Raw genomic sequence first — 26,814 nt, forward strand, 5'->3', positions numbered from 1 at the left:
ACCAGGTCAAAAGTCTTAAGTTCACTAAAAACAAATCTACTATATTGTCTTCCTTGATTTTCTTTCTTATATCATCAAATAAAATCAACAAATTTCTGATGTGAGGTTCCCTGGCCTGTAAGTTATGGCCTACCCCCACTGCCTTTTCTGAACAAGAAGACAACATCAGCTATCTTTGAGTCTTCTGATACCTGTGATTACTGTGATTCCGACTACTATGGCTAATAATGATGAAAATATCTCTGTCAGAGCCCTAGCACTCTCCTCCAATGCCTCCTTTTGGAATACTGCATTAGATCCTATAAGGGGAAGTGGAATTAACCAGCAGAATATGCTTCAATATTTCTAATACCCCCTACTTCCTGATACATGGTGGAGAGAAAGGATATTGTTAAAGGTAGTACATTGGTTGATGTTCAAGGAGTCTGCGTTTATCTAGGTGATGGTTAAGGATAAGCACTTAGAGCTTATCACAGCAATTCAGTTCCTTTGTCCAGGTTTAAAACAAGGCTGTAATGTGACATGGGTAGAACACAAAATGGTGTTGGTATACAGATTATTAGGAAGTAAATGCTATCTGATAACATTGTTGATTAAATCTTTTGTCACTTATCAGTAGATGCCATTGCTGTAGCAATACTGAAAATAGCTGGGCTGGAATAAAAAATTTCAACACTTTGGCCTGAAACATCGACCGTACTCTTTTCCTCAAGTGCTGTACTATTGAGGCCCATGACCTAGGTTAAATTTAGAGCCAGGAATAGATGAATCATCAAGTTGGTTCTTCTGCTCGAGGATGATTGCATGTGCTTTAGCCTTGACTTTTCCATTCACATGCTGGAGAACATCATCTTTGACAACAGAATTTTCAAGGAGCCTCACTCTTTTGCTCAGTTATTCAATAACTGTCCTCTAACACTGAGAACAAGAACTACCAATCCACAAGTAGACTGAAATTAATAAGTTTGATTTATGGCATGTTACTCTCAATTGATGAAAATGTTGGGGAAGACAGAAAATGGTCCACATGTTTCAGGTCCAAGTGAACACTTTCACAAGTTCTCATACCTCAAATGAGGAAATTACCTAACACATTTTTCTAAACATGATGTCGGAATGGGCCTTAAGCAGACAGATATAATTTTATATAAAACATAGTTACCTCTGCACAATCAAGCTAACACTAAGTATTTCAGTATAAAATTGTGAACTAAAGACTGCTGAGTAATTGATGCACACTCTCAAACATGTTTCTTTTAAAATTTGTGATGAGTGTCATCGAGCCACTGCAAAAGTAAATACAGTACTTTTATCTATTGGTAAGAGTATCCAGTACTGAACAGCAACCTATGATCATGATCAGATGTTACATAGAATACTACTTGCATTTGTTTCATCTTCCATAATATTGGACAAATTAGAAGTAATTTGCTTGATTAATACTTCAACTGAGATCCTTAAAATGATGAAAGATTATACAGTGGATAGGCTGCTCATGTTTAACAAATTAGCCTAACAAATTAGGAAATGAAGACATCTAATGCAAAGAACCAGATTAAATAGTTGACTCATTTAGCACAGAAGCTTCTTTAATAAAGTTTCCGAAACAGTGAGTAAGATTATCTGTAAGCAGTTAAAATGGAGTCAGATAAACTCTTAGTTGTGATGATATCACATAAAAGACAGTAAGTAAGACATTGGCCTTTACGTCACAAATCCAGGAACTTGTTTCTGTGCTTCTCAGTGTTTAGAGAGAATAGACTGAATTCTAAAGATCTTCTTGTCTTCAAACTCCGAAATGAAAAGAAATGCATTATCATATTTAGGAAAATTACATGGTCTGAAGACCCAACAGTTACAAAAGCACAAAAAAACATAAATATCTCTTAATGCCATCAGCCCTAAATTATTTCATTAAAAATCCTCTAAATTCAAATACAGTTATTGCTTACTTCTTTTCTGGCTAATGGTATAATGCAATTATTTGCATAATGATACAATTTACAATTCTGTAATGTTCAAAACAGTTTCTCCTGTTTTCAGTTCTTTTCTGCTTAACTTTTGACTCATGTTTCTCTCTTACTGGATTCACAAGCTTCAAATTGGTCTATTCTATCTTTTGTAAATATTAAATTCTTCTATTAATCTGTTAAAAAAAAACAGTTCCAGATTACCACTGAGGCAGTGAAAATGAAAATTATGCTGATCCTAAATCTTGCGCATTCTAATATAAAACTCTACAGTTCCTTGACACAAATTATAATTGCTTCTACTTCCCCATAGCGTACCACTTCACACTTACTAATGTTGACCCTTCTTTTATTCAACAAAGCAATTATCCAAGGCATGGTGCATATTGCATCAATAATTTCCTTGCATTCACCATCTAATTTTCTGGATGTATATAAAACTACTGTGTATAAATAAGTATCCTGCAAATTTACATTGTCTTAAACAAGTTAAATTTGAATGAAAGATACTATTTGAGAATCAATGGTTGACCTAAATTAATAACACTTGACTAATGTTGAATCCTCATAAATTTCCAGTTGAGCAACTTATGCTGATATCATTTTCAAGATAACCTCTGAAGTAACCTTGGTATTGAAAGTCACATGAAATGTCATGCTTCAGTAAAAAATGAAAATATATTCCAATTTTATAACCATTGTTTAAAATAAGGATTACTTTTAACTACAGCAGCTATAGTGATGTTTAATTATAGCTTTTGGGATATAGGTTCAATTCAGTAACACTTCACTTGTACTATTGCACTAAATTTTATATGTAAATAAAAACTATTTGTTCCATAAATATCCCTTTATTGTAATTTTGTGTATGTCAGTATTCAAACAAGAACAATAATCATAAAGTGAGATCTGATATTTAACTTGGCATCATTGGGTTTTCATGGAATATTACCATTGTTTGAATAGATTCCTAACTTCATTTATTTATGTTTATTAGAAGTGATATTTGATAATTTTGAATCCTATGACTAGTATAAACATTTGCCTCTGTATATTTGTACAAGCTAAATGAAGCAACTTTCAATTGAGTCATGGAGGCATCTTAAGTGGTAGGTTTACTAATAAAGGGAGAAAAATAAAGCTTTGATAAAAAATCTAAAATCAATTTGTTCCCGTAACATTCTAAAATAAAAACAGAAAATGTTGGGAACACTCAGTAGGTCACACAACAGAGAAACAGAGTTAATGTTTCTAGAAGAGTAAACTTTATCAGAACTGGGAATATACAAAGATATTTTAGATTTAAATTGCAAATAGGGTGAATGGGAGGAAGTTTGGAAAAAGGAACAAGTGGAAGAATATTTCAACAGGGCGAGGTCAAGGTTTTTGTAATGTCCCACTACTTCAGAGGCTTCTGTCATCCAGATGGCTTCATGAAATATCATATCATCATGGCAACTAGGCCCTCAACCTATCAATGAAATTCCTTTTGCATAACTTAGCCCCCTCCACCTTGCCTCCAGCTTACAACTTATTTGATTCCCTTTCTTCCCAATTCTGATGAAGAGTCTTTGACCTGAAATGTTAATTCTGTTTCTCTTTCCACAGAAGCTGCTTGCTCGGCTACTTTCCACTACTTTCTCTTGTTTCAGATTTCTAGTAAAAACCTGCCTTACTTTACATGATGAGGGATTGCAAAACCAGGAGAGTTCTTACATCACCAAGTCCTTTACCCAGACTGTCAGCAACTCTTTATCAACTTTTTCATCAGTCACTGACACAAGATTTATCAGCGGAATAGATATGCAAGGATAAAAGGGCAAAATAAGGGCCAAAGTTATCTTTTGTGGCAAAAGATAGGGTATTTCAGGTAGGTTCAGTGTCTGCAGATCTAGCTGGAAGACGTGGATAATCTCCACCACCTGGGTCTCCACAAAATATGTGAACGTTCAGAACTCTTGAGGCAGGAAGAATCTTCAGCAGAGTCTTTTTTTGACCTTCAACCAATATCTATGATGCAGAAAATAATAATCCAGGCCTCAAAGCCTAGATCGGGCAGTGCTCTTATAGGGTTTCAAAACACAATATCTAGAGGTCAACATGCCATCTGCGAAGGCCAACCAAGGCCTTAAGGTCTTTGAGAGCAGTGCAGTTACAGAAGTGTAGTTAATCAGATAATTAGTGATGCTGGTTGATAAGAAAAATTTGGTCAGTTCTCTTGGAATAAATTTCTGTTTTTTTTCCTCTTCATATAACACCAAGGGGTACTTTATATCTACCTGAGAAGCAGATAGAGCCTCTACTAAGTATCTTCCCATCAAGGCCACATTTCCAAACATATTGGAATTAATCATTACTGCAATATAGTTGGAACTCGTGATATCTAGTCTGGGACTGAATTTGTAAACTATGACTAGAGGTTAGAGTGTTAGCAATGGAGCCTTTGCTGACACAGGAACATATTTTTCTTTACCACATTTATGAGGTCAAAATCAAAATTTATTGTCATATCCACATTGCAATGACAAACTTAGTTCCAGCATACAACACCAGAGACAAAACATCCACAAGAAAAAGTTTAAATATAAATTATACAAGAAATAATAGACTTAGAAAATAAAGAATTTCCATTGGTGTGTAAAACAGTCAAAGTGCTCACAGTGTTGCTATACTGAGGTCAGGATTGTGTAAGGTGGTTTAAGAACTGACTTGTTGAAGGGAGGGAGCTGTTTTTGATCCTGATGGTATGCAACTTCAGCTTTCTGATCCTCTCGCCCAATGGTAGCTGTAAAACTGTAGCATGACTCAAATGATAAAGATCTATGATGATACACGTATCTTCTTGAGGCAACACTCATGTAGACATGTCCAACAATGAGCAAAGATATGCTCATGATGTACTGGGCTGAGTCAATGACAAGTCAGGATACTTTCAACTATAGTGCATCTATTGAAGTTTGTTAGTGGTCAGGAACAAGATCCTATGATCATTTGGCTCATCAAACCAGTTCTGCCACTTCATCAAGGCTAACCCATCATCCCTCTCAACACCAATTCTCATACCTTCTTCCCATAGCTTTTGACACCTTGAATAATCAAGAACATATCAACCTCTGTTTTAAATATACTCAATGACTTAACCTCTACAGCTGTCTGATTCAGTAAATTCCACATATTCACTATCCTTTGGCAAAAGAAATTCCTCCTCATCACAGTTCTAAACAAATGTCCCTCTAGTCTGAGCCTGTGCCCTCTGGTCCTAGACTCGCCCAATATAGAAAACATCCTCTCAATGTCCACTCTATCTAAGCCTTTCCATATTTGGTGGGTTTCAATGAGATACCTCCTCATTCTTCTAAACTCCAGCAAGTACAGGTATAAACAGTCCACATACATCAATCCTTCCATTCCCTGAATCATTCTTGTGAACCTCCTCTAGATTCTCTCCAATACCAGCACATCTTTTCTTGGATAAGGGGTCCAAAACTATTCACAATACTCCTTATGTGGTCAGACCAATTCCTTACAGAGCCACAGCATTACATCCTTGCTCTTATATTCTAGTAATCAAGAAATCAACCTCTCCCTCAATGTTGCAAAAACAAAGGAACTGGTTGTAGACTACAGGAGGAATGGAGATCAGCTAACCCCTATTGACATTAATGGCCTCTTTCACCTCAGACGGTTGAAGAAGTTTGGTACAGGCCTCCAAATTCTAAGAACTTTCTACAGGGGCACAATTGAGAGCATCTTGACTAGCTGCATCATTGCCTGGTATGGGGACTGTACTTCCCTCAATTGCAGGACTCTGCAGAGAGTGGTGCGGACAGCCCAGTGCATCTGTAGATGTCAACTTCCCACTATTCAGGATATTTACAAAGACAGGTGTGTAAAAAGGGCCCAGAGGATCATTGGGGACCCAAGTCACCCCAACCACAAACTGTTCCAGCTGCTACCATCCAGGAAATGATACTGCAGCATAAAAGCCAGGACCAACAGGCTTCTTCCACCAGGCCATCAGACTCATTAATTCATGCTGACACAAATGTATTTCTATGTTATATTGTTGTACATACTATTTATTATAAATTACTATAAATTGCACATTTAGACAGAGATGTAATGTAAAGATTTTTACTCCTGATGTATATGTAAAATGTAAGTAATAAATTTTGTTCAATTCATTATCACTGATTCAACCTGCAAGTTAACCATTATGTAATCTTGCACAAAGATTTCTAACTTGCTTTACACCTCCGATCTTTGAATTTTCTCCCCACTTGGATAATAGTCTATGGCTTTATTCCTTCTGCCTAAGTGCATGACCATGCATTTCCCTACACTATATTCCATCTACCACTTCTTTGTCCATTCTCCCAAACTTTCTATATCCTTCTGGAGACTCCCTTCTTCCTCGACACTGCCTGTTCCTCCACTTATCTTCATTTTGTCTGCATGCTTTTTCACAAAGCCAACAATTCCATCATACAAATCATTGATATAAATATCAAAAGAGGCGATCCCAATATCGACTCCTGTGAATCACCATTAGTCACTGGCAGCTAACCAGAAAAGGCCTCCTTTATTCCAATTCTGCCTCTTGCAAGGCAGCCAATCTTCTATTCATAACAGTATCTTTCCTATAATGCCCTAGGCTCTTATCTTGTTAAGCAGCCTCATGTGTGGCATCTGGTCAAAGGCCTTATGAAAACCAAAGTAAACAATATCCACAAACTCACCTTTGCTTGTCTATCATTCCTGTTATTCTCTCAAAGAATTCCAACAGATTTGCCAAGCATGACTTTCCATTAAAGAAACCACTCTGACTTAATCCTAGTTCGTCATGTGCCTCCAAGTACCCAAAATTTCATCCATAATAATAGACATCAACATTTTACCAACTATGGAAGACAGGCTAACTGACCTATCATTTGCATTTTTCAACCTTCCTCCATTCTTAAAGAATTTGCAATTTTCCAGTCTTCCGTAACCATTCTAGAATCCAGTGATTCTTGAAAGATCATGACTATGCCTCCATAATATCTTCAGATACCTCTTTCAGACCTTGGAGTGCTGTCCATCTAGTCCAGGTGATTTATCTAAAGGTACATTCAGACCTTTCAGCATTTCAACCACCACCTCTTTATTAATAGCAACCACATTCACTTCCGCTCCCTGACACTCTCGAATTTCCGTCATACTGATAGTACATTCCATGCTGAAGACTGACACAAAATACTTATTAGTTTCATCAGCCATTTCTTTGTCCCTATAACTATCTCTCTAATATAATTTTCTACTGGTTCAGTATTCACTCTCACCTCTCTTTTACTCTTTATATGTCTGAAGAAAGTTTTGGTACCCTCTCTTATATTATTAGCTAGATGACCTTCATATTTTATCTGTTCTCTCATTATGGCTCATTTAGTTGCCTTCTGTTGGTTTTTAAAAGCTTCCCAAATCTATAATTCGTCACTCATTTTTGTTGTATTATATGCCCTCTTTTTAACTTCTGTGCATTCTTTGACTTACCTTGTCAGCCATGGTTGCCTTATCCTCCCTTTAGAATACCTTCATTTGGAGATGTATCTATGCTGCACCTTCCAAATTGACCCTAGAAACTCCAGCAATTGCTGTTCTGCCATCGTCCCTACCAGTGTCGCCTGTCAATCAACTTTGGCCAGCTCCACTCATTCCTTTGTAATTCCCTTTACTCCACTGATACATCTGTTTTTATCTTCCCCTTCTCAGTCTGCAGGGTGAATTCTATCATATTATGATCACTGCCTTCTAGGGTTCTTTCACCATAAGCAACCTAATCAAATCTGGTTCGTTACACAACACCCAATCCAGAATCGTATTTCCCTTAGTGGGCTCAGCCTTCAGTCCTGTATCCATCACACTTTGAGATTTTTCACCTATATTACACTTGAATATTTCCCACTGACAGCAATTTTGCCCTATCATCTACCTGTCCTTCCTCACAGTCTCAACGCACACTGTATCTACTTGGACACCAACTGCCGATTCCCATACCCTTTTCAAATAGTTTAAACCCTCCCCAACAGCTCAAGCCAGCCCCGCAATGATATTGGATCCCCTCAGCTGCAGATGTAAACTATCCTTTTTATACGAGTTATACGTTCCCCAGAAGAGATCCCAATGATCCAGGAATCTGAAACCCTGCCCACTGCACCGGTTCCTCTGCCACTTCCTCTGTACTAGCAACCTATTCCTGCCCAGACTAACACATAGCACTAGGGTAATCCAGGGACTGTCACCTTGCAGGTCCTGCTCCTCAGCCTCTTCCCTAACTCCCGATACTCACTGTGCAAGATCTCTTCTCCCTTCCTACCTGACATTAGCACAAATGTGCACCAAAAACTCTAGTTGCTCACCCTCCCTCCTGACAATATTCTTCAGCCACTCTAAGACATCCTTAACCCTAGCACCTGGGAGGAAACACACTTTCCTGGCATTTCCTGTCCGTCCTCCCAACTATCAAGTCTTCTATCACTATTGCTTGGCCTGACTTTACCCTTCTCTGATGAGCCTCAGAGTCAGCTCCTGCTGCTGTGCCTTGATAGGTCATCACCTCCAGCAGTGTTTCCAAAGGGGTCTATTTGTCGAAAAGCCAAAGCACCTTACTTTCTTTGTGATTGCATCTAGCTACTGGGCAAGAGGCTGCTGTTTCAGCACCACACAACCATGTGTCTTTTCTTCCTCTTGTCCAGTATCAGTGGTGTTGTTGACAATGTTGTGTTTGGCATTGGAGATACGTTCAGCCTTAAGATCTTGTGAGTATAAGAAGTAGGTAGGGGGGCTAAGCATGCATCCTTGAGGTGCATCTGTGTTGATGGTCTACAAGTCAAGGACCCAGGTGCAGAGGGAGCTAAAGAAGCTCAGGCTTCAAAGCATAATGACGAGCTTGGATGGGATAATCTGTTGAATGCCGAGCTGTAGTCAATGAACAACAGCCTGACATATGAATTCCTGTTGTTTGGATGGTTCAAAGTACAGTGGAGAGCCAGAAAAATTCCATCTTCTGATGACCAGTTGTGATATTAGGGAAACTAAAGTGGATCCAGGTCAACTCTGAGGCAGAAAATGATTTGTACTGAAGCCAAATTCACATTGCACCTCATTGCTGTTGATGTTAGTGCTACTGGACCATTGTTATTAAGGCAAGTCACCATGCTCTCCTTAGGCACCAGTGCAATAGATGCCTTTTTGAAGTAGGTGGGAACATCAAACCGCAGAAACCAAAAAAGCTGCCAAGACTACAATTTGCTTTTCAACAACAGGATGTCTGAAGTAGAAATTATTCCATCCAGTTAAATGAATTTCATTTTACCACATAAACTACATTTCTCCTTGAATAAGTAACGCTGCTACCACCTGCAATGTGCTGATCTTATTGTTATTATGTAAACATTTATCAGGCAATTTAAAAGTAAGTGGATTAGTACACTTAATCCAGCCTCAAGTCCTACTTTGTTGGATCCTGTCAAAAACTCTGTTGGAATAAACAGTTCCACAAATTAGCTGGGAATTGAAATTTAATTCAAATACACTTCTCACAGTTAATAGGAAATAGATCCAGTAAAAGATAGCCTCTGGTTTCTGAAAATGCGAAGAATGTCCTGCTTATTTGTGGCATTAAAGATGCTGATTCAACTTCATGGCACAGCTCCAGATGTACTTTGTTCAGATTTCCCATTTGGCAGAAAAAAGGATAAATTTTAACTTGATTAGTTTGAGGAAGATAATGACCACAGATCTGTCTGATCTATCTGAAATGTTTGATCTGTTTCTCTTTCCACATGTGTAGAGTCATAGACACAGAGTCATAGCAAAGTACAGCAAAGAAACAGGCCCTTTGGCCCATCTACTCTGTTCCAGACCATTTATCTGCCTATTCCCTTCAATCTGCACCCAAACTACAGCCTTCCATACCCCTGCAGTCCATATATCTATCCAAAACTCTCTTAAACTTTGAAATCAAGCTGGTAATTCATTCCATACTCTCACAACTCTCTGAGTGAAAAAATTCCTCTTATGTTCATCTTAAACTTTTCACCTTTCACCTTTAACCCATGACCTTTATTTGTAGACCCACCCAAACTCAGTGGAAGAAGCCTGCTTGCATTTACCCTATTTGAAACCTGTCATCAGTTTGTATACCTCTATCAAATCTTCCTCCACACTTCTATGTTCCATAAAATAAAGTCCTAACCCTATTCAATCCTTCCTTATAATTTAGATGATGTCAGATCATGTCAGATGATGTGAGGAAACATGTTGTCAAGCCTTGGGAGTTTATCCACCCTAATTTGCCTCAAGACAGCAAAAACCTCTTCCTCTGTAATCTGTATAGGGTCCATGACCTCTCTGCTGCTTTGCCTCACTTCTATGGACTTTGTGTCTGTCTCCCAGGTAAATACAGATGCATAAAATCCATTTAAGATATCTCCCACCCCTTTTGGCTTCACACATAGATTACCATTCTGATCTTCCAGAGTTCTAATTTTGCCCCTTACAATCCTTTTGCTCTCAACATATCCGGAGAACCACCAAGGATTCTCTTGCACCTTGTCTGCAAGGGCAATGTCATCAACCCTGTTTGTTCCTACCTGTTGTGCACCACCTATTTTTCATAATGAGGCCCTCAAAATCTCTTGAGAATCAAGGCTCCTTTAAACCTGTTATCATTACCTTTTATTATGACAGGATGATAGAAGATTTGTACTCTCAAAATTTCACTTCTGACAGCCTCCCACTTACCAAGTACACCTTTGCCTGAACACAGTCTGTCCTAATCCACACTTGTCAGATGCTTTCTGATACCATCAAAATTAGCCATTTTAGAACCTCAACCCATGGACCAGACCTATTTTTTCTATATTTACTTGAAAACTAATGGCTTGTAATCACTCGATGCAAAGTGTTTCCCTACCCAAACTTCAGTCACCTGCTAATAGCAGATCAGGTATCCGTGCCCTCTCTTGTTGGGACTTGCACATACTAATTAAGGAAACTTCCCTCAAAACACATATTACACACTCTATGCCATCTTGTCCTTTTACAGTATGGGATTCCCAGTCAATATATTGGAAGTTAAAATCACCTACTGTAACATTATTATGTTTCGTGCAACAATCTGTGATCTCTCTGCAAATTAGTTCCTCTAAATCCCTTGGACTGTTGGGTGGTCTGTAATATAGCCCCATTAATGTGGTCATCCATTTCTTATTTCTTAGTTCCACCCATAATGCTTCACTAGATGAGTTCTCCAGTCTGTTCTGAGTGAGCAGAATAGCGTATGTTCTTTGTACTAAGCTCTGCGAGCACTGCCATGAAATTTTCCCTGAGTAGTAATGCCTCCCCTTTTAGTCCCTCCCACTCAGTCACATCTAAAGCAATGGAATCCTGGAATATTGAGCTGCTGTTCCTGCCCCTCCTGCAACCAAGTTTCACTGATGGGTACAGTATCATAATGCCATGTGTTGAGCCATGCTGAGCTCATCTGCCTTTCCTACAATACTTCGTACATTGAAATACTGTATATGCAGCTCAGAACATCAATCACACCATGCTCAACCTTTTGATTACTGAGCTTGTCTGAAGTCTTTGAAAGCTTCTGTCTCTACAACCTCTGCACTATCTGTTCCTACACTCTGGTCCCCATCCCCCAGTAACTCTACTTTTAATCTCCTCCTCACCCCCGCACCCCCCCCCAAGCCCTGACCATGCAGCAGTAGCAAACTTTCACTGGGATATTAGTCCCCTTCCAGTTCAGATGCAAACAACCTCTTCTGTACAAGTCCTATCTTCCCCGAAAGAAGGCCCAATGATCTAAAATCTGATGTCCTCCCTCCTACACCACCGTAGCCATGTGTTAAACAGTCTGATCTTCCTAATTCTGGCCTCACTAGCATGTGGCATGGGTAGCAATCCTAAGATCACAACCCCAGAGGTCCTGTCCTTTAACATAACAACTAACTCCCTGAGCTCATTTTGCAGAACCTCGTCACTCTTCCTACCTATGCTGTTTCTGTGCTATTTAATTGCCCCAGTGCTTCACAACTTTCTGTTTTTATTGCAAGTAAGGATGATCCTAGCCAGGAATCAATGGAAGCGATCTTTGTCAACTAAGCAGAAGCTTGGCAGGCAAGGGCTTGGTGGTGATGGAAGGGATGGGAAAAGAAGAGGGTCGTGTAAGTGGTGATGAATGTCAGACAGGCAAATGGGAGGAAGAGATCCTGAAGCAAAATAATTAAAATTTTAGCCTTGGTAAGAGAGTAAGGAGCTGAGGAAATCTTCTGTAGGTTAGCTTGAGAGTTAGCGAGGGCACTCTTATGACCCTTCCATAGAACCATAAGACCAAAAGACATAGGAGCTAAATTAGGCCATTCAGCCCATCAAATCTACCCCACCATTCAATCATGGATCCCGCTCAACCTCATACACCTGCCTTCTCAATTTATCGTTTGATGGCCTGGGCGATCAGGAAACTATCAACTTCCTCCTTAAATATACCCATGGACCTGGCCTCCACCACATTCTGTGGCAGAGCATTCCACAGATTCACCACTCTCAGGCTAAAAAATTCCTCCTTAACTCTGTTCTAAAAAGTCACCCCTCAAGTTCTGGATACCCACTAGAGGAAACATCCTCTCCACATCTACCCTATCTAATTCTTTCAATATTTGGTAGGTTTCAATGAGATCCCCCCGCATTCTTCTAAGTTCCAGTGAGTACAGGCAGCCAAACTAATGGCTCCCAAAGCTGCCAAACCTCTTGACTTTCTACAATGCCAACACATCCGTTCTGAGATATCGGACACAAAACCGTTGACAATACTCCAAGTGCGGCCTGACTAGTGTCTCATAAAGGCTCAATATTATCTCTTTACTTTTATGTTCTATCTCCCTTGAAATAATTGCCAAAATTGAATTTGCCTTCTTTACCACAGACTCAACCTGTAAATTATCCTTCTGGGGTTCTTGCACGAGGACTTCTAAGTCCCTCTGCAACTCGGATGTTTGAAACTTCTCCCCATTTAGGTAATATTCCACACTTCTGTTCCTTTTACCAAAATACTTTATCATACATTTCCCAACACTGTATTCCATCTTCCACATTTTTGCCCATTCTTCCAATTTGTCTAAGTCCTGCATTTCTTCCTCAGCACTACCTACCCCTCCAACTATCTTCGTATCATCTGCAAACTTTGCCATAAAGCCATCAATTCCATTATCCAAATCACTGGCATACAATGTGCAAAGGAGCTGTTTCAATACTGACCCCTGATGAACACCACTAGTCACTGGCAGCCAACCAGAAAACACCCCTTTTATTCCCACTTACTGCCTCCTGCCTCTATCCATGCCACTATCCTTCCTGTAATGTCATAGGATTTTATCTTGTTAAGCAGCCTCATATGTGTAACATCTTATCAAATATTTGTGAAAATCTAAGTAAATTACATCCACTGCCACTCCTTTGTCCACCCTACCTGCTCCTTCCTCGAAGAACTCTATCAGATTTGTCAGGCAAGATTTCCCTTTTCAGAAACCATGCTGACTAATTTTATCATTAGTCTCCAAGTACTCTGAAACCTCATCCTTAATAATGGACTCAATAAAACACATGAAATAAAAACATTTACTATATTTGCTTGATCCACCAGCTTTGAAACTAAGCAGAGGGTAAAATGAAAATGCACACAAAAAATGATGATTTAGATTGATTTTCATGCCGCTTTTGCTGGATATTTCAGAACTGTGAATATTAAAATTGACCTAATGAGAAAAAATTCGTGCAGATGATATAAAGGTATGTTTGCTAACTGTATCATTTGCATATTTTATCTGTGTCAAAGCAATATATGGTTAAAGTGTCAGTCAGATTTGCAGAAGTATAAAATGTCAGCTGCTGAATGTTATATATAAGAGCTGGAATTTAATAACTAAATCAATTTGAAAAGAAAACATACTACGGAAAGGAAAATTTAGAGATTGAATTGATTCTTATCTTAAAACTATCCCTTAAAGAAGGTCATTTTTCAGTAATGCTTATCAAACTGCAGAACTTTCAAGCATTTGCTTAAATGAAAAACAATTGCTTCAAGAGTAGATGCTTTAAAATATTTTGCAATCATGGCAATCATAGCTTTGAAACATCATAACAAGTGACAATGTCTAGTACAATCATGGTGCATGCAGTAGTTTCAGAATTATTCATCATGTTACTACTGACTGAAAACTGATCATATCTGTATAAGACACATAATAATGTAACAGCAAAATATATTTTTCCAAGTGTGTACAATTCGTGGCTTTACATTCAATGCAATTGAGATCCTCAGTATAATCTATTTAGTTATGTTGCTACAATGTCAGAGCTTCTTAATTAGTTGGAATGTAATTTCCATACATCTTATTCATTTGTTGAGTGACTTTCATGTTGTTTCTTGACCAAGTGTGAAGTCAACAGCATTAAAGAGCAGGATTAACTAAGAATTTTCTGCCATATTTAAGACTGTTGCCAATGATTATTTTATATTCATAATCTTTATAATGATTAGTTGTTGCTGTCATAAATAAATGCAAACTTAAAAAGAAAATATACATTTGTTAAATACAGCACAAAGGATAACACACAAGAAAATGGAAAATGTTTCAGTATGCTTGACTTCTTTGTTCTTAGAAGTGAGCAAAAGGCATTGGCTACAGCAAAGGCTATACCACAGACACCATTCAGCAATAGCACTTAGATTTGTGCTCCTGAATTTACCCTGCTCTTGGCATCAAGCCAGCAATGTGGAAAATTGCACAAGTGTGTTCTGCCCACAAGAAGCGGACAAATCTAATTCAGCCATTGACCATTCCATTAGCCTTCTCTCGATCCTCAACAAAGTGATGGAAGGGGATAACCAATTGTGCTATCAAACACCACTGTTTGGCAATAGCTTGTTAACAGAAGCTCAATCTGAATTCAACCAAAATCATTCTTCCTGACCTTATGATCATCTTTGTCCAAAGATGGACAAAAAGCTGAACTCCAAAGGTGAGGTGAGCATCACCCCCTGACATTATGGTAAAGTATGATCATGCCTGTGTACCATGATAGCGTAGCTGTTCACATGACACCATTACAGTTTGGAGTTCAATTCAAGCATCAATTGTAAGGAATCTGAGGGTTCTCACTGTGGAATGCTTGGGTTTTCTCCTGCTGCTCCAGTTTCTTCCCACAGACCAAAGACATACCCATTAGTTGGTTAATTGGTCATTGTAAATTGAGATTAGATTATGGTTAAATCAGGGACTGCTGGGTGGCATGGCTCAAAGGGCTGAAAAGGCCTATTTCCTGGCTGAACAGGAATCACTGGCAGTCAGCAGAAAAGCCCTCTATTGGCAAGAATCATTCCTTGAACACAAGAAGATAATTGTGATTGTGGAATTTCAATCACCTTAGCCACAGGAGATCTCTGCAAGAGTTTCAAAGGGCAGTGTCCTGCGACCAATCATATTCAGTTATGCTATCAGTGAGCTTCTTTCAATCAAAATATCAGAAGAAGGAATGTTAGTTGATGATTGCACAACGTTTAGTACCATCTATCCCTCATTGGGTAATGAACAGTACACAACTAAATGCTGCAAGATCTGGATAAAATCCAGTACTGAGCTGATAAATGACAAGTAACAGTTGCACCATACAAGAGCCAGGCAAGAACAATACCCCGCAACAGAAATCCAGTTATCATCCCCAAACATTCAACTATATTACCATCACCCAAACCTCCACAATCAATGTCTGGGAGGTTGTCACTGTCCAGAATATGAAATGGAATAAGCATATCAACACAACACACACTCCTCCCACCATCTTGCTCAGAATTCTCATCTTTTTTCCGGTCCTGATGAAGTGTCTCCACCCGAAACATCTTTTTCATAAATGTTGCCTGGCCTGCTGAGTTCCTCCAGCATTTTGCATGTGTTGCTTAGAATTGCAGATTCTCTCATGTTTATAGCTTTATACACAAAGTGCTTACAAGAGCAGGACAGAGGCCAGGAATCCTGCAGCAAGTAACTCACTTACCAGCTCTTCAGAGCTTGTCCACTATCTACAAGTCTCAAGTTGAGAGTGTGATGTAATATTCTCCACCTGTCTCCTTGAGTACAGTTTCAGCAACACTCAAGATGCTTGAAGCCATACCAGACTCAGCAGCTTGCTTGATAGACACCCCGTTCCATAGTTATTCACTCATTCCACCACTGGTGCATTGCAACAGCAGCAGTTTGTACTAACTACAGAAGGTACTGCAGCAACTCACCAAGACTCTGCCTTCCAAACTCATGACCTCAATCACCTGGAAGAACAAAGGAAGCAAAAGAATGTGGACACTAACACCAGTAATTCCATACCAGTCCTGACTTGGAATAATCATTGCCATTCTTGCAGCGTTCAAATCCTGGACGTCTCTCCCTAACACTGTGGGTGTGTCCACGGCTCAAAAAGGTAGCCATCACCTTATCAGGGTCAACTAGGGATAGAGAATTCAATGCTGGCAAACCCTGCGAAGTCTACATTCCTCAAATAAGTATTTTTAAAAATCTCAGGGAGGGTGAAGAAGAGATTAATACAAATAGTAACAGGAGAATGAGGTTTCCCGTGAGCAGGGAAGGTTAAAGTAAAATTTGTTTTCAGAATTCATAAGCCATAAGGAAAATGATTTTAAAATGTACCTATGAATTTACAAATTAGAAACAAGAGTAAGCAACTTGACCATTAAACCTTCTCCACTATTTGATAAATTCATTGCTGATCTGACTGCAACGTCGACTCTGCATTAATGTCTACATAGACTAATCATTCAACAGTCATTTCTCTAAAATTAACTCCACTTTAAAAAATTTCAAAGACAGTCTTTCCACCACCTTTAGAGAAGGGAATTCCCAATGATTACGATAGGTAGGCTTGATGAAGTTTTGTTCAAACAACACTTGGAGAATGGTGATTTCAAACCCTTAAGGATACAATTAAATGAAATGGGTGTTTGCAACAACCACACAGACTCACAATCACTATAAGTAATGGTATCTTTTAAAGACTTATTTAACTTTTTTCCCAGACTTAATAACTGCAACTAAGTTACCATTGTGGTACCTTTCATTATGCTTATTAACCCAGTACAATAAAATACTAAGACCACATTCTACTTTGACAGAAAGTTGAGATTTAACTTTCAATAAGAAACCATGTATCAATTTAGCTTATCTTTGTTTGTTCACTGATATATGAACCAATATGATAACACTTTGTATAATTACAAATAAGTTAATTTTGTGTAGATATAGAGGAAATCACAACAGGTAGAGTGATATTCAAAGTATGAGATGAAACATTTTCTTAATTATCTACATTGGGAGCAGGCAAATAAAACAGAAGCTATGAGAAATTAACACTTGTTTAATATGCATTTCTGTATTTTATGTTCAGTAACAATATTCTCCTTTCATATCAAATAATGTAAAATTATCAAAATACTTTAATATTTCAGTTTATTAAAATCTTTAGATATTTTCATGTCAAAATGAGATATTTCTGCAACTGCTAAGCATTAATATTTGAAAATACTTTACTTATAATCTAAATCAATTCAGATTTTCTCATTAAAAAAAATCTACCAGCTTGAATTCCACCAAAAGTACACTGAATGAATCATACAGATAAACAGTAAACATGGGAAAAAGGTATGTTTCAACATCAGCTCCTTCTTTGGATAAAGGTGTTTTGTTCCAAAATATATTATACAATTGCTATAAGAAATGTCACATGCTGTCTCTAAAATAATGCTCTAAAAATATTAGTAATATTATACTTGTTCTCCAGTTTTCAGTTTAAACCCAATATTGTATTTTTTAAATTGTTCTGATATTAACTTAAGATATTATATTATGAACCTGGAATAAAGGTATACGTTTGTGAAAGAAGATTTGTTTCAGTAGTGGCAGTATAAATATGTATCCTTATCTCAAGTAGTGGGTAGTACTGTATATAAAGTATATGGACTCTTATCTCCAGTAGTCATTGAGAAGGTAAAGATGAAAAACAAAAGTAAGCCAGCCAATAATATTAAAGAGGATACCAAATATTTTCTTCAGATAAAGTGTAAAAAGAGTGGATATCAAACTGCTGGAGAGATAGTAATAGGGGGAGTAACAAAACAGCAGACAAACTAAGTATTTTGCATCAGTCTTCACTGTGGAAGATACACAGTAGAAGTTCTAGTAGAAGTTCTAGGTGTCAGCGGGCATGAAGTGTGTAAAGTTACCATTACTAGAGAGAAGATTCTTGGGGAAACTGAAAGGTCTGAAGGTGGATAAATCACCTGGACCAGATGGTGTACACCCCAGAGTTCTGAAAGAGGTGGCTGAAGAGATTGTGGAGGCATTCATAATGATCTTTCAAAAATCACTAGAGTCTGGAATGGTTCTAGAGGACTGGAAATTTGTAAATTTCACTGCTCTCTTCAAGAATAGAGAGAGGCAGAAGAAAGACAATTGTAGGCTAGTTTGTCTGACTTCAGTGGTTGGGAAGATGTTGGAATCTGTTATTAAGGATGCCGTTTCGGGGCACTTGGAAGTACATGATAAAATAGGCTGTAGTCAACATTGTTTCCTTAAGGGAAAATCTTACATGACAAATCTGTTGGAATTCTTTGAACAAATAACAAGCAGGATAGACAAAGGAGAATTGGTGATGTTGTGTACTTAGATTTTCAGCAGACCATTGACATGCTGCCACACGTGAAGCGGCTTAACAAGCTAAGAGTTCATAGCATTCCAGATAAGATTCCAGCCTGGCCAAAGCAGTGGCTGATTGTCAGGAGGTAAGGCATAGGAATAAAGAGAGTCCTTTCTGGTTGGTTGCCGGTGACTAGTGGTGTTCCACAGTGGTCTGTGTTGGGAACAATTCCTTTTATATTATATGCAGTGATTTGGATGATGGAATTGATGTGCAGAGTTTGCAGATGTTGTGAAGTTAGATGAAGGGGCAGGTAGTTTTGAGGAAGTAGAGAGACTACAAAAGGATTTAGATAGATTAGGAGAATTGGCAAACAAATGACAAATGGAATACAGTGTTAGAAAGTGTATTGTCATGCACTATGGTAGAAGAAATAAAAGGTTGACCTTTTTCTAAAAAGAGAAAAAATACAAAAAATACAAAGTGACTTGTTGTGTAGGATTCACTGAAGGTTAATATTATCAAGTCATGTCACGTTTTATTGTCATTACATCTATAACTGCTGGTACAGTACACAGTAAAAATGAAACAACATTTTTCAGGACTATTGTGCTACATGAAACAGTACAAAAACTACACCGAACTACGTGAAAACAACACAGAAAAAAAACTACACTAGACTACAGACCTACCCGGGACTGCATAAAGTGCACAAAACAGTGCAGGCATTGCAATAAATAATAGACGAGACAATAGGCACAGTAGAGGGCAGTAAGTTGGTGTCAGTCCAGGCTCTGGGTATTGAGGAGTCTGATAGCTTGGGGGAAGAAACTGTTGAGGTTAATTTGAAGGTTTGAAGGTTACTTCAAATGGTGCAAGCTGAATCATCTGCAGATGAACATCGGTAAGACAAAGGAGATGGTGATGGACTTTAGGAAGACTAAGCCTGCACCGCTCCCTGTTACTATTGATAGTGAGGATGTGGATGTGGTGAGGACCTACAAATACCTGGAGGTGCACCTAGATGACAGATTTGAGTGGAGCACCAACACAGAGGCTGTGTACAAGAACGATCAGAGCTGCCTCTACTTCCTAAGGAATCTGAGGTTCTTTGGACTGCGTGGACCTCTCCATCACATGTTCTACCAACCTGTTGTCACTTGACTAGTACAATCTTCTATGCGGTGGTTTGCTCGGGCAATGGCATCAACACAAGGCTAAATAGAAGGACTGGCTCTGCTATTGAAGTCAAACTGGACAGACTGGAGGCTGAGGTAGAACAAAGGACTCTATGGAAAATCCTGGAAATTCTGGACAATGTTTCTTACCCTCTGCATGCCACCTTGGCTGAACAGAGAAGCACTTTCAGACTAAGACAAGCGCGTGGCTCCAAAGAGCAATATACGAGGTCATTCTTACCCTTGGTCACTAGTCTCTATAATGAGTCAAACTATAGCCAAGGAAATGATGATTCCCTTCCTGTTACACTGTTTGAGGTAACTTTTTTTATTCTTTCTACTTTTCTTCTAATATTTATATATCTGTGCACTTGTAATGCTGCTGTGTACACTGTAGTTTCCTTTGGGACCAAAAAAGTATTTATCTATCTAACTTAATTTGTAGCTTAAGTCTGCATTGAGGAATGCAAATGCAATGATACTATTCATTTCAAGAGGACTAGAATATAAAAGCCAGGATATAATGTTGAGGCTTTATACAGCACTGTTGAGTATTGTGAGCAGATTTGGGCCCCTTATCTTAGAAAGGATGTGCTGAAACTGGAGAGGGTTCACCGGATGTTCACAATAATGATTGAATGGCTTCTCACATGAAGAGTGTTTGATGGCTCTGAGCCTGTATTCTCTAGAATTCAGAAGAACGAGGAGTGACCTAATTGAAACCTATCGAATGGTGAAAGGCCTCACTCCACATCCACTCTATGATGGAAGAGTCTAAAACCAGAGGACACAGCATCAGAATAGAGGGGAATCCTTTTAGAACAGAGATTAGGTGGAATTTCTTCAGTCAGAGAGTTGTGAATCTGTGTATTTCTTAGTCACAGGCAGCTGTGAAGTCCAAGTCTTTATACATATTTAAGGCAAAGGTTGACAGTTTCTTGATTGGTCCGGGCATGAAGGAATATGGGGAAAAAGGAGAATGGGGCTGAAATGAAAATTGGATCAGTCATGATGAAATGGCAGAGCAGACTCAATGGGCCAATTCTGTTCCTTTATCTTATAGTGGGTAGTACTCTATACGTATGGACCCTTATTGCCAGTAGTGGGTAGTATAATATATGGACCCATATCCATTCAAAGAACAAAAGCACAATAAAGTTTACTTCCTATCCTGTTTATATTAAAATTAGCGAAGGGAAAGAAAGGTCATCTTCTCCTTTGCCTTTGGCTACAACTTTTAGGAAATAGCTACTGCAAATACTCCCCAAATTTTATGATTTATCTTACTCCTTGAAGAAAAAGTATTCTCATTTAGCCACAGACAGAATATTCTGATTGTATTACAGCTGTGAAAATAAAATCATCATTCCATAAAAAAATGCTGAACCAAAAGTAATCCTTCATTCTTTCGCAGCATACAGATCCTTAAACAGAATTATGCTCCAATTATTCAATAAATTTCCCCCACACCTCTCAACTCTCCTTACTCCAACATCATCCCATTCACCGGTCACCACCACATTGTCTGGTAAACACTCTGTTAATGGTGACATTTCTGGTTTTGAAGCTTACATCATCATTATTCAACAATTTACTTTATTGCAGTTAATCGCTTTAGTTGTACTTATTATAAAGACAGAATGAACTATTTATTGAGAGCTACTGGGACTCAGTTTCCCATTGGCTGCATTAGGTTATCCATCCAATTAATTATATTTTATCATTGATGAGATTTAGTCTATAGCTCATGACACAAAGGGTAGTGTAGAAGGTTGTCATAGTTTACAACAGTAAATTGACAAAATGTGGAGCTTGTGATGGATATTCACAGGGCCAAGGACCTTTCTTTTTTGCCAAGCATATCTTTCTATACACAGTGGCTGTGCACTCCTGAAGTTCAAAATATTGTTTCTGAGAATGTCCCTCTGGTCATTGTTAATGAGAGCCATTCCTCAGTTCTTAATGTAAATGGGAAGCAATCATCAGATTGAAGTTATGAGGATAACTTTGCCAACTGCTTTAATAGGCATCTGTTAGACTCAAGAGACCATGGATTTGCATCTTGGAAAGTCTCCAGGGTGCAGGCCTGGGCAGGTTTTTATGGGAGACCAGCAGTTATGCAAGTCTCCCCTCTCCACGCCACCAATGTTGCACCGATGTCGTCGCAGAGCAATGTGTGGTTAAGTTCCTTGCTCAAGGACACAACACGCTGCCTTAGCTGAGGTTCGAACTAGCCACCTTCAGATCACTAGACCAATGCCTTAACCTCTTGGCCATGCGCTTATTGCTTATTGCAGTGGGACTGTTAAATTAGCCTATTTTAAACTGGACAATGCTGGCTAAGTTGTTTAGTTCAAGGAAGCTTGCAAACCAGATTGATATCATTTAGCATAGCAAGTAGCTGATCTATCAATAGTTGGAAAGTTTGTATACACAAGAGTGTCAGCTTCACAACTATAATTGTGGGTAACTGGGAAATCTGTCTCTAGAAGCTTTTTGACCATCTGTGTGAAAAGGTATCTGAAAAAAATATCGCATGTGTGTGATGTTTGTTACCCAAATGGCCAAGAAACAATATACATGTAGAGAGCAGTCCATTAGAAGTGATCCAGGAACATCAAGAAGAATGGCAGAAACACAAGGAAAACTAGAATACATTCCCCTGCCCTCAATTTCTACAATGGACAACTGGTTTACCTGTAGCTTATGGGTGTTGCTTTTTTAGCTTACAGGAATTGTATCTGTGGTTTGGAAATGCTTGTGGTTTGGAAATTGTTCATAATTTGGAAATCTTTTATAAGATAGAAATCCTCTGTGATTTTAAAAGTGTTTTAAGAAAGTTATTTAGATTTAAATGTGTATCATTGAAATTAAATGAACTGTGTCTAAACTACTTTGTCCGCTGGAGGTACAGTTAGCTCCTCGTTGGTAAAGGGGGAGACCCACTACTCAAATAGCAGCTAAACTGACTGTGGAAGATAAACTGAGAAGTGAACAAGCCTTTGAAGATTGGGTAGTTACAGTATAACCTCCCTTTAGTGAGGGTACCCATAGCTATACATTGGATAGGGGCCAAGGTCTTCATTTTGGTTTGGAACTCTACAGTCAGCAAACTCAATATCATTATGGGCTGAGATATAGCAGATGGAGTACAACCTGGAAAGGTGTGATTCACTTTGGAAGTTTGAAAAATACAAGAATAAAGGCACGATTCTTAGTAATGTGGAGGCACTGAAGGTATTGGCATCTATGTCCATAAATCCCTCAATTTGCTGTATACGTTGATGGTTGTTAAGAAAGCATATGTTGCGCTTACCTTCATTAGTCAGGGGATTGAGATCAAGAGCCGTAAAGTAATGTGCAGGACTATAAAACCTTAGTTAGACCACATTTGGAATGTTCAGCTCTGTTTGCCTCATCATAGCAAGGATGTGGAAGGATGATGGGGAAATAATTTTAAGGTGATGGTAGAGCAGGTGGTCTTTTAAGAAACTCAAAGTTGTGCATATGGATGATAAAAGTAGAGAGCTGTGTTGGAGGGAAGGGTTAGGTTGATGGGCCAACCTTATAACCTACTGTTCTGTCATGCTCTTCTATGTTTTATATCATATTTCTACACAGCTTTGCAGTCCCATTCAACTTATCCTTGAGATTTTCTGACTGATTGGGAATAAAATTCAAGAGGAAATACCTACAGACTTCTGGATTGCAATATTCTTTATTTCAAATAGTGATAAAATAATCCTAACAAACAGGCAGTTAGAATAAACAAACAAGTATATTCATTGTTAGGTAACAGAAACATGCATAAAAATGCACTACATGGTCAGTGTGGGGGAGTGGGCTTTTCAAAAAACTGGTACATATAGGTGGAATAGGTGGAATCCTAGGATTGGTCAAGATGGGAAGAAGAGAAAGCTGCCAGTTCGATATCTTAGAGGATAGATAGGTCAGAGATAAAAGTGAAGATGATTTTGGATACTGAGGGTCCATTTAGAACCTGGGCTTACCAGGGTTTCAGGGTAGAGCCAACTGGAAATGTAGTTTAGATGGTCCCATCCTGGAATTTAGCTTCTTACCTTCCTGGAGATGCTCAATATTGATTCGTCCCAAGATGGCATGGATTTACTATTTGCAGCAATACCAGTTATCTGACTACTCACATAAAGGCCCCAGTTCAATTTCCAGATTGTTCATAATTCTCTCCAGGAATAGTCTACGTTCAATTATGTAGCTGTAGTGATGTGCTACACACAGCGTTGAAATAACGACACGCAGTCAGTAAGTCATTTCAACACCAGTTTATTCAAACTTCGCAGCGCTGGCATTTAATCCCTAGCGCCCGCCCTCTCCAGGCGGAAATGATGTCAGAGGTGCATTCCCAAAGTCTCACCCCGTGCACTGGCTATTTATGAGCCGGTTCGCCTGTGCAGAAAGTGGGTCACCACATAACCACCCCCCAGAACTGGCAATACACCCCCCAATGTCCACAGTCTGGATCAGTCTCTGTTTGGGAGGTGGGCCTCTGCGCCGCGGTGCCTGAACCTCGGCCGGCTGCGTCAAGTCCACATGGGCTGGTTTGAGTCGGTCCACCGTGAAAACCTCCTCTCTCCCCCCAATGTCCAGAATGTATGTGGACCCGTTGTTGTTGATCACCTTGAACGGCCCCTCGTACGGCCGCTGTAGCGGTGCCTGGTGTCCGCCCCTTCGTACCAACACAAACTTACAGTCCTGCAGGTCTTTGGGTACATGAGTCGGGGTCCGTCTGTGCTGTGAAGTCGGCACAGGTTTCCGAGCCTTTCGCATAGTCTGTCCAGGACTGCTGCGGGTTCTTCCTCTTGCCCCCTTGGGGCTGGTATGAACTCCCCTGGGATGGCCAGGGGTGTGCCGTACACCAACTCGGCCGACGAGGCGTGCAGATCCTCTTGGGCGCTGTGCGAATTCGAACCAGGACCCAGGGAAGCTCGTCCACCCAGTTAGGTCCTCTCAGGCGGGCCATGAGAGCTGACTTCAAATGACGGTGGAAGCGTTCCATCAGTACATTCGACTGTGGGTGGTAGGCAGTTGTGTGGTGTAGCTGCATTCCCAACAGACTGGCCACAGCCGACCATAGGCTGGAGGTGAACTGGGTGCCTCCATCGGAGGTAATGTGGGCCGGTACCCTATAGCGTGCTACCCAGGTTGCGATCAGTGCTCGAGCGCAGGAATCGGCAGATGTGTCAGTGAGTGGGACCGCGTCAGGCCACCTCATGAACCGGTCTACCATAGTTAGGAGGTACCACACTCCTCGGCACACTGGTAGGGGGCTCACAATATCCACATGAATGTGGTCGAACCTCTGGTGGGTGGGTTCGAACTGCTGGGGTGGGACTTTAGTGTGCTGCTGCACCTTGGCTGTTTGGCACTGCGCACACGTTCTGGCCCATTCACTGACCTGCTTGTGAAGTCCGTGCTATGCGAACTTGCTGGAGACCAGCCAGACGGTTGTCCTGATAGATGGGTGCGCCAAACCGTGTATGGAGTCGAAAACTTGCCGCCTCCAGGCTGCTGGGACAATGGGGCGAGGTTGGCCGGTAGCCACGTCGCACAGGAGGGTCCTCTCACCTGGGCCTACGAGAAAGTCCTGCAGCTGCAAACCCGAGACTGCGGTCCTGTAGATGGGCATCTCGTCGTCTGCCTGCTGTGCCTCCCCCAGTGCTGCATAGTCCACCCCCAGGGACAGGGCCTGGACAGCTGGTCTGGAGAGTGCGTCCGCCACAAAGTTGTCCTTTCCCGAGACATGCTGGATGTCCGTCGTGTACTCGGAGATGTAGGACAGATGTCACTGCTGGCGAGCCGACCAGGGATCGGACACCTTCGTGAACGTGAAGGTCAACAGTTTGTGGTCCGTGAACGCAGTGAATGGCCGGCCTTCTAAGAAGTACCTGAAATGCCGGATTGCCAGATACAGTGCCAACAGCTCCCGGTCAAAAGCACTGTAATTGAGTTCGGGTAGTCGTAGGTGCTTGCTGAAGAATGCCAGGGGTTGCCAGCGCCCCTCGATGAGCTGCTCCAGCACCCCACCCACTGCTGTGTCGGATGCATCCACCGTGAGTGTGGTCAGAACATCCGTTCTGGGGTGCACCAGCATCTTGGCATCTGCCAAGGCTTCCTTGGCTTTAATGAAAGTGGCTGCGGCCTCCTCATCCCAAGTAATGTCCTTGCCTTTACCCAACATTAGGGTGTACAAAGGGCGCGTGATACAGGCTGCTGAGGAGAGGAAACGGTGGTAGAAGTTCACCATACCAACGAACTCCTGTAGGCCTTTGACTATGTTAGGCCGGGCAAAGTGGCGGATTGCGTCTACCTTGGCGGACAGAGGTGTTGCCCCGTCTTTGGTAATCCTGTGGCCCAGGAAGTCGATGGTATCGAGACCGAACTGGCATTTTGCCGGGTTGATCGTGAGGCTGAAATCACTCAGGCGGGAGTAGAGCTAGGGGAGGTGGGACAGAGGCTCCTGGCGACTACTGCTGGCTATAAGGATGTCATCCAAATAGATCAATGCAAAGTCCAGGTTGCATCCCACCGCATCCATTAGCCGCTGGAACGACTGTGCGGCATTCTTCAGACTGAATGGCATTCGGAGGAACTCGAACAGGCCGAACAGGGTGATAAGTGCTGTTTTGGGGATGTCTTCAGGGTGCACCAGGATTTGATGGTATCCTCGGACGAGGTCTACTTTGGAAAATATTCTTGCCCCGTGCAGGTTTGCTGCAAAGTCCTGTATGTGCGGCACGGGGTAGCGGTCTGGAGTGGTAGCCTCGTTCAGTCTGCGGTAGTCACCGCATGGACTCCAACTCCCAGCTGCTTTGGGCACCATGTACAGGGGGGAGGCCCATGGGCTGTCAGATCTCCATACGATCCCCAATTCCTCC

The 26,814-nt window shown here is 40.4% G+C and overlaps 1 protein-coding gene across 12 annotated transcripts in view; it reads right to left on the bottom strand.

Annotated features, from left to right (window-relative positions):
- nrxn1a (neurexin 1a) overlaps positions 1-26,814 on the bottom strand; it is a 1,527,797-nt gene that overhangs the window by 1,321,649 nt on the left and 179,334 nt on the right. Inside the window, exon 4 of one of the 12 annotated variants that reach the window (XM_059985910.1) lies at positions 13,165-13,179. The exons of the other annotated variants lie outside the window; for them this stretch is intronic. Coding sequence (XP_059841893.1) covers positions 13,165-13,179 — 15 coding nt within the window. The remainder of the gene's footprint in view (positions 1-13,164; positions 13,180-26,814) is intronic. 12 annotated transcript variants of the gene reach the window in all.

Source organism: Hypanus sabinus, chromosome 12 (genome assembly GCF_030144855.1).
Source record: "Hypanus sabinus isolate sHypSab1 chromosome 12, sHypSab1.hap1, whole genome shotgun sequence".
Classification (NCBI taxonomy): Eukaryota; Metazoa; Chordata; class Chondrichthyes; order Myliobatiformes; family Dasyatidae; genus Hypanus; species Hypanus sabinus.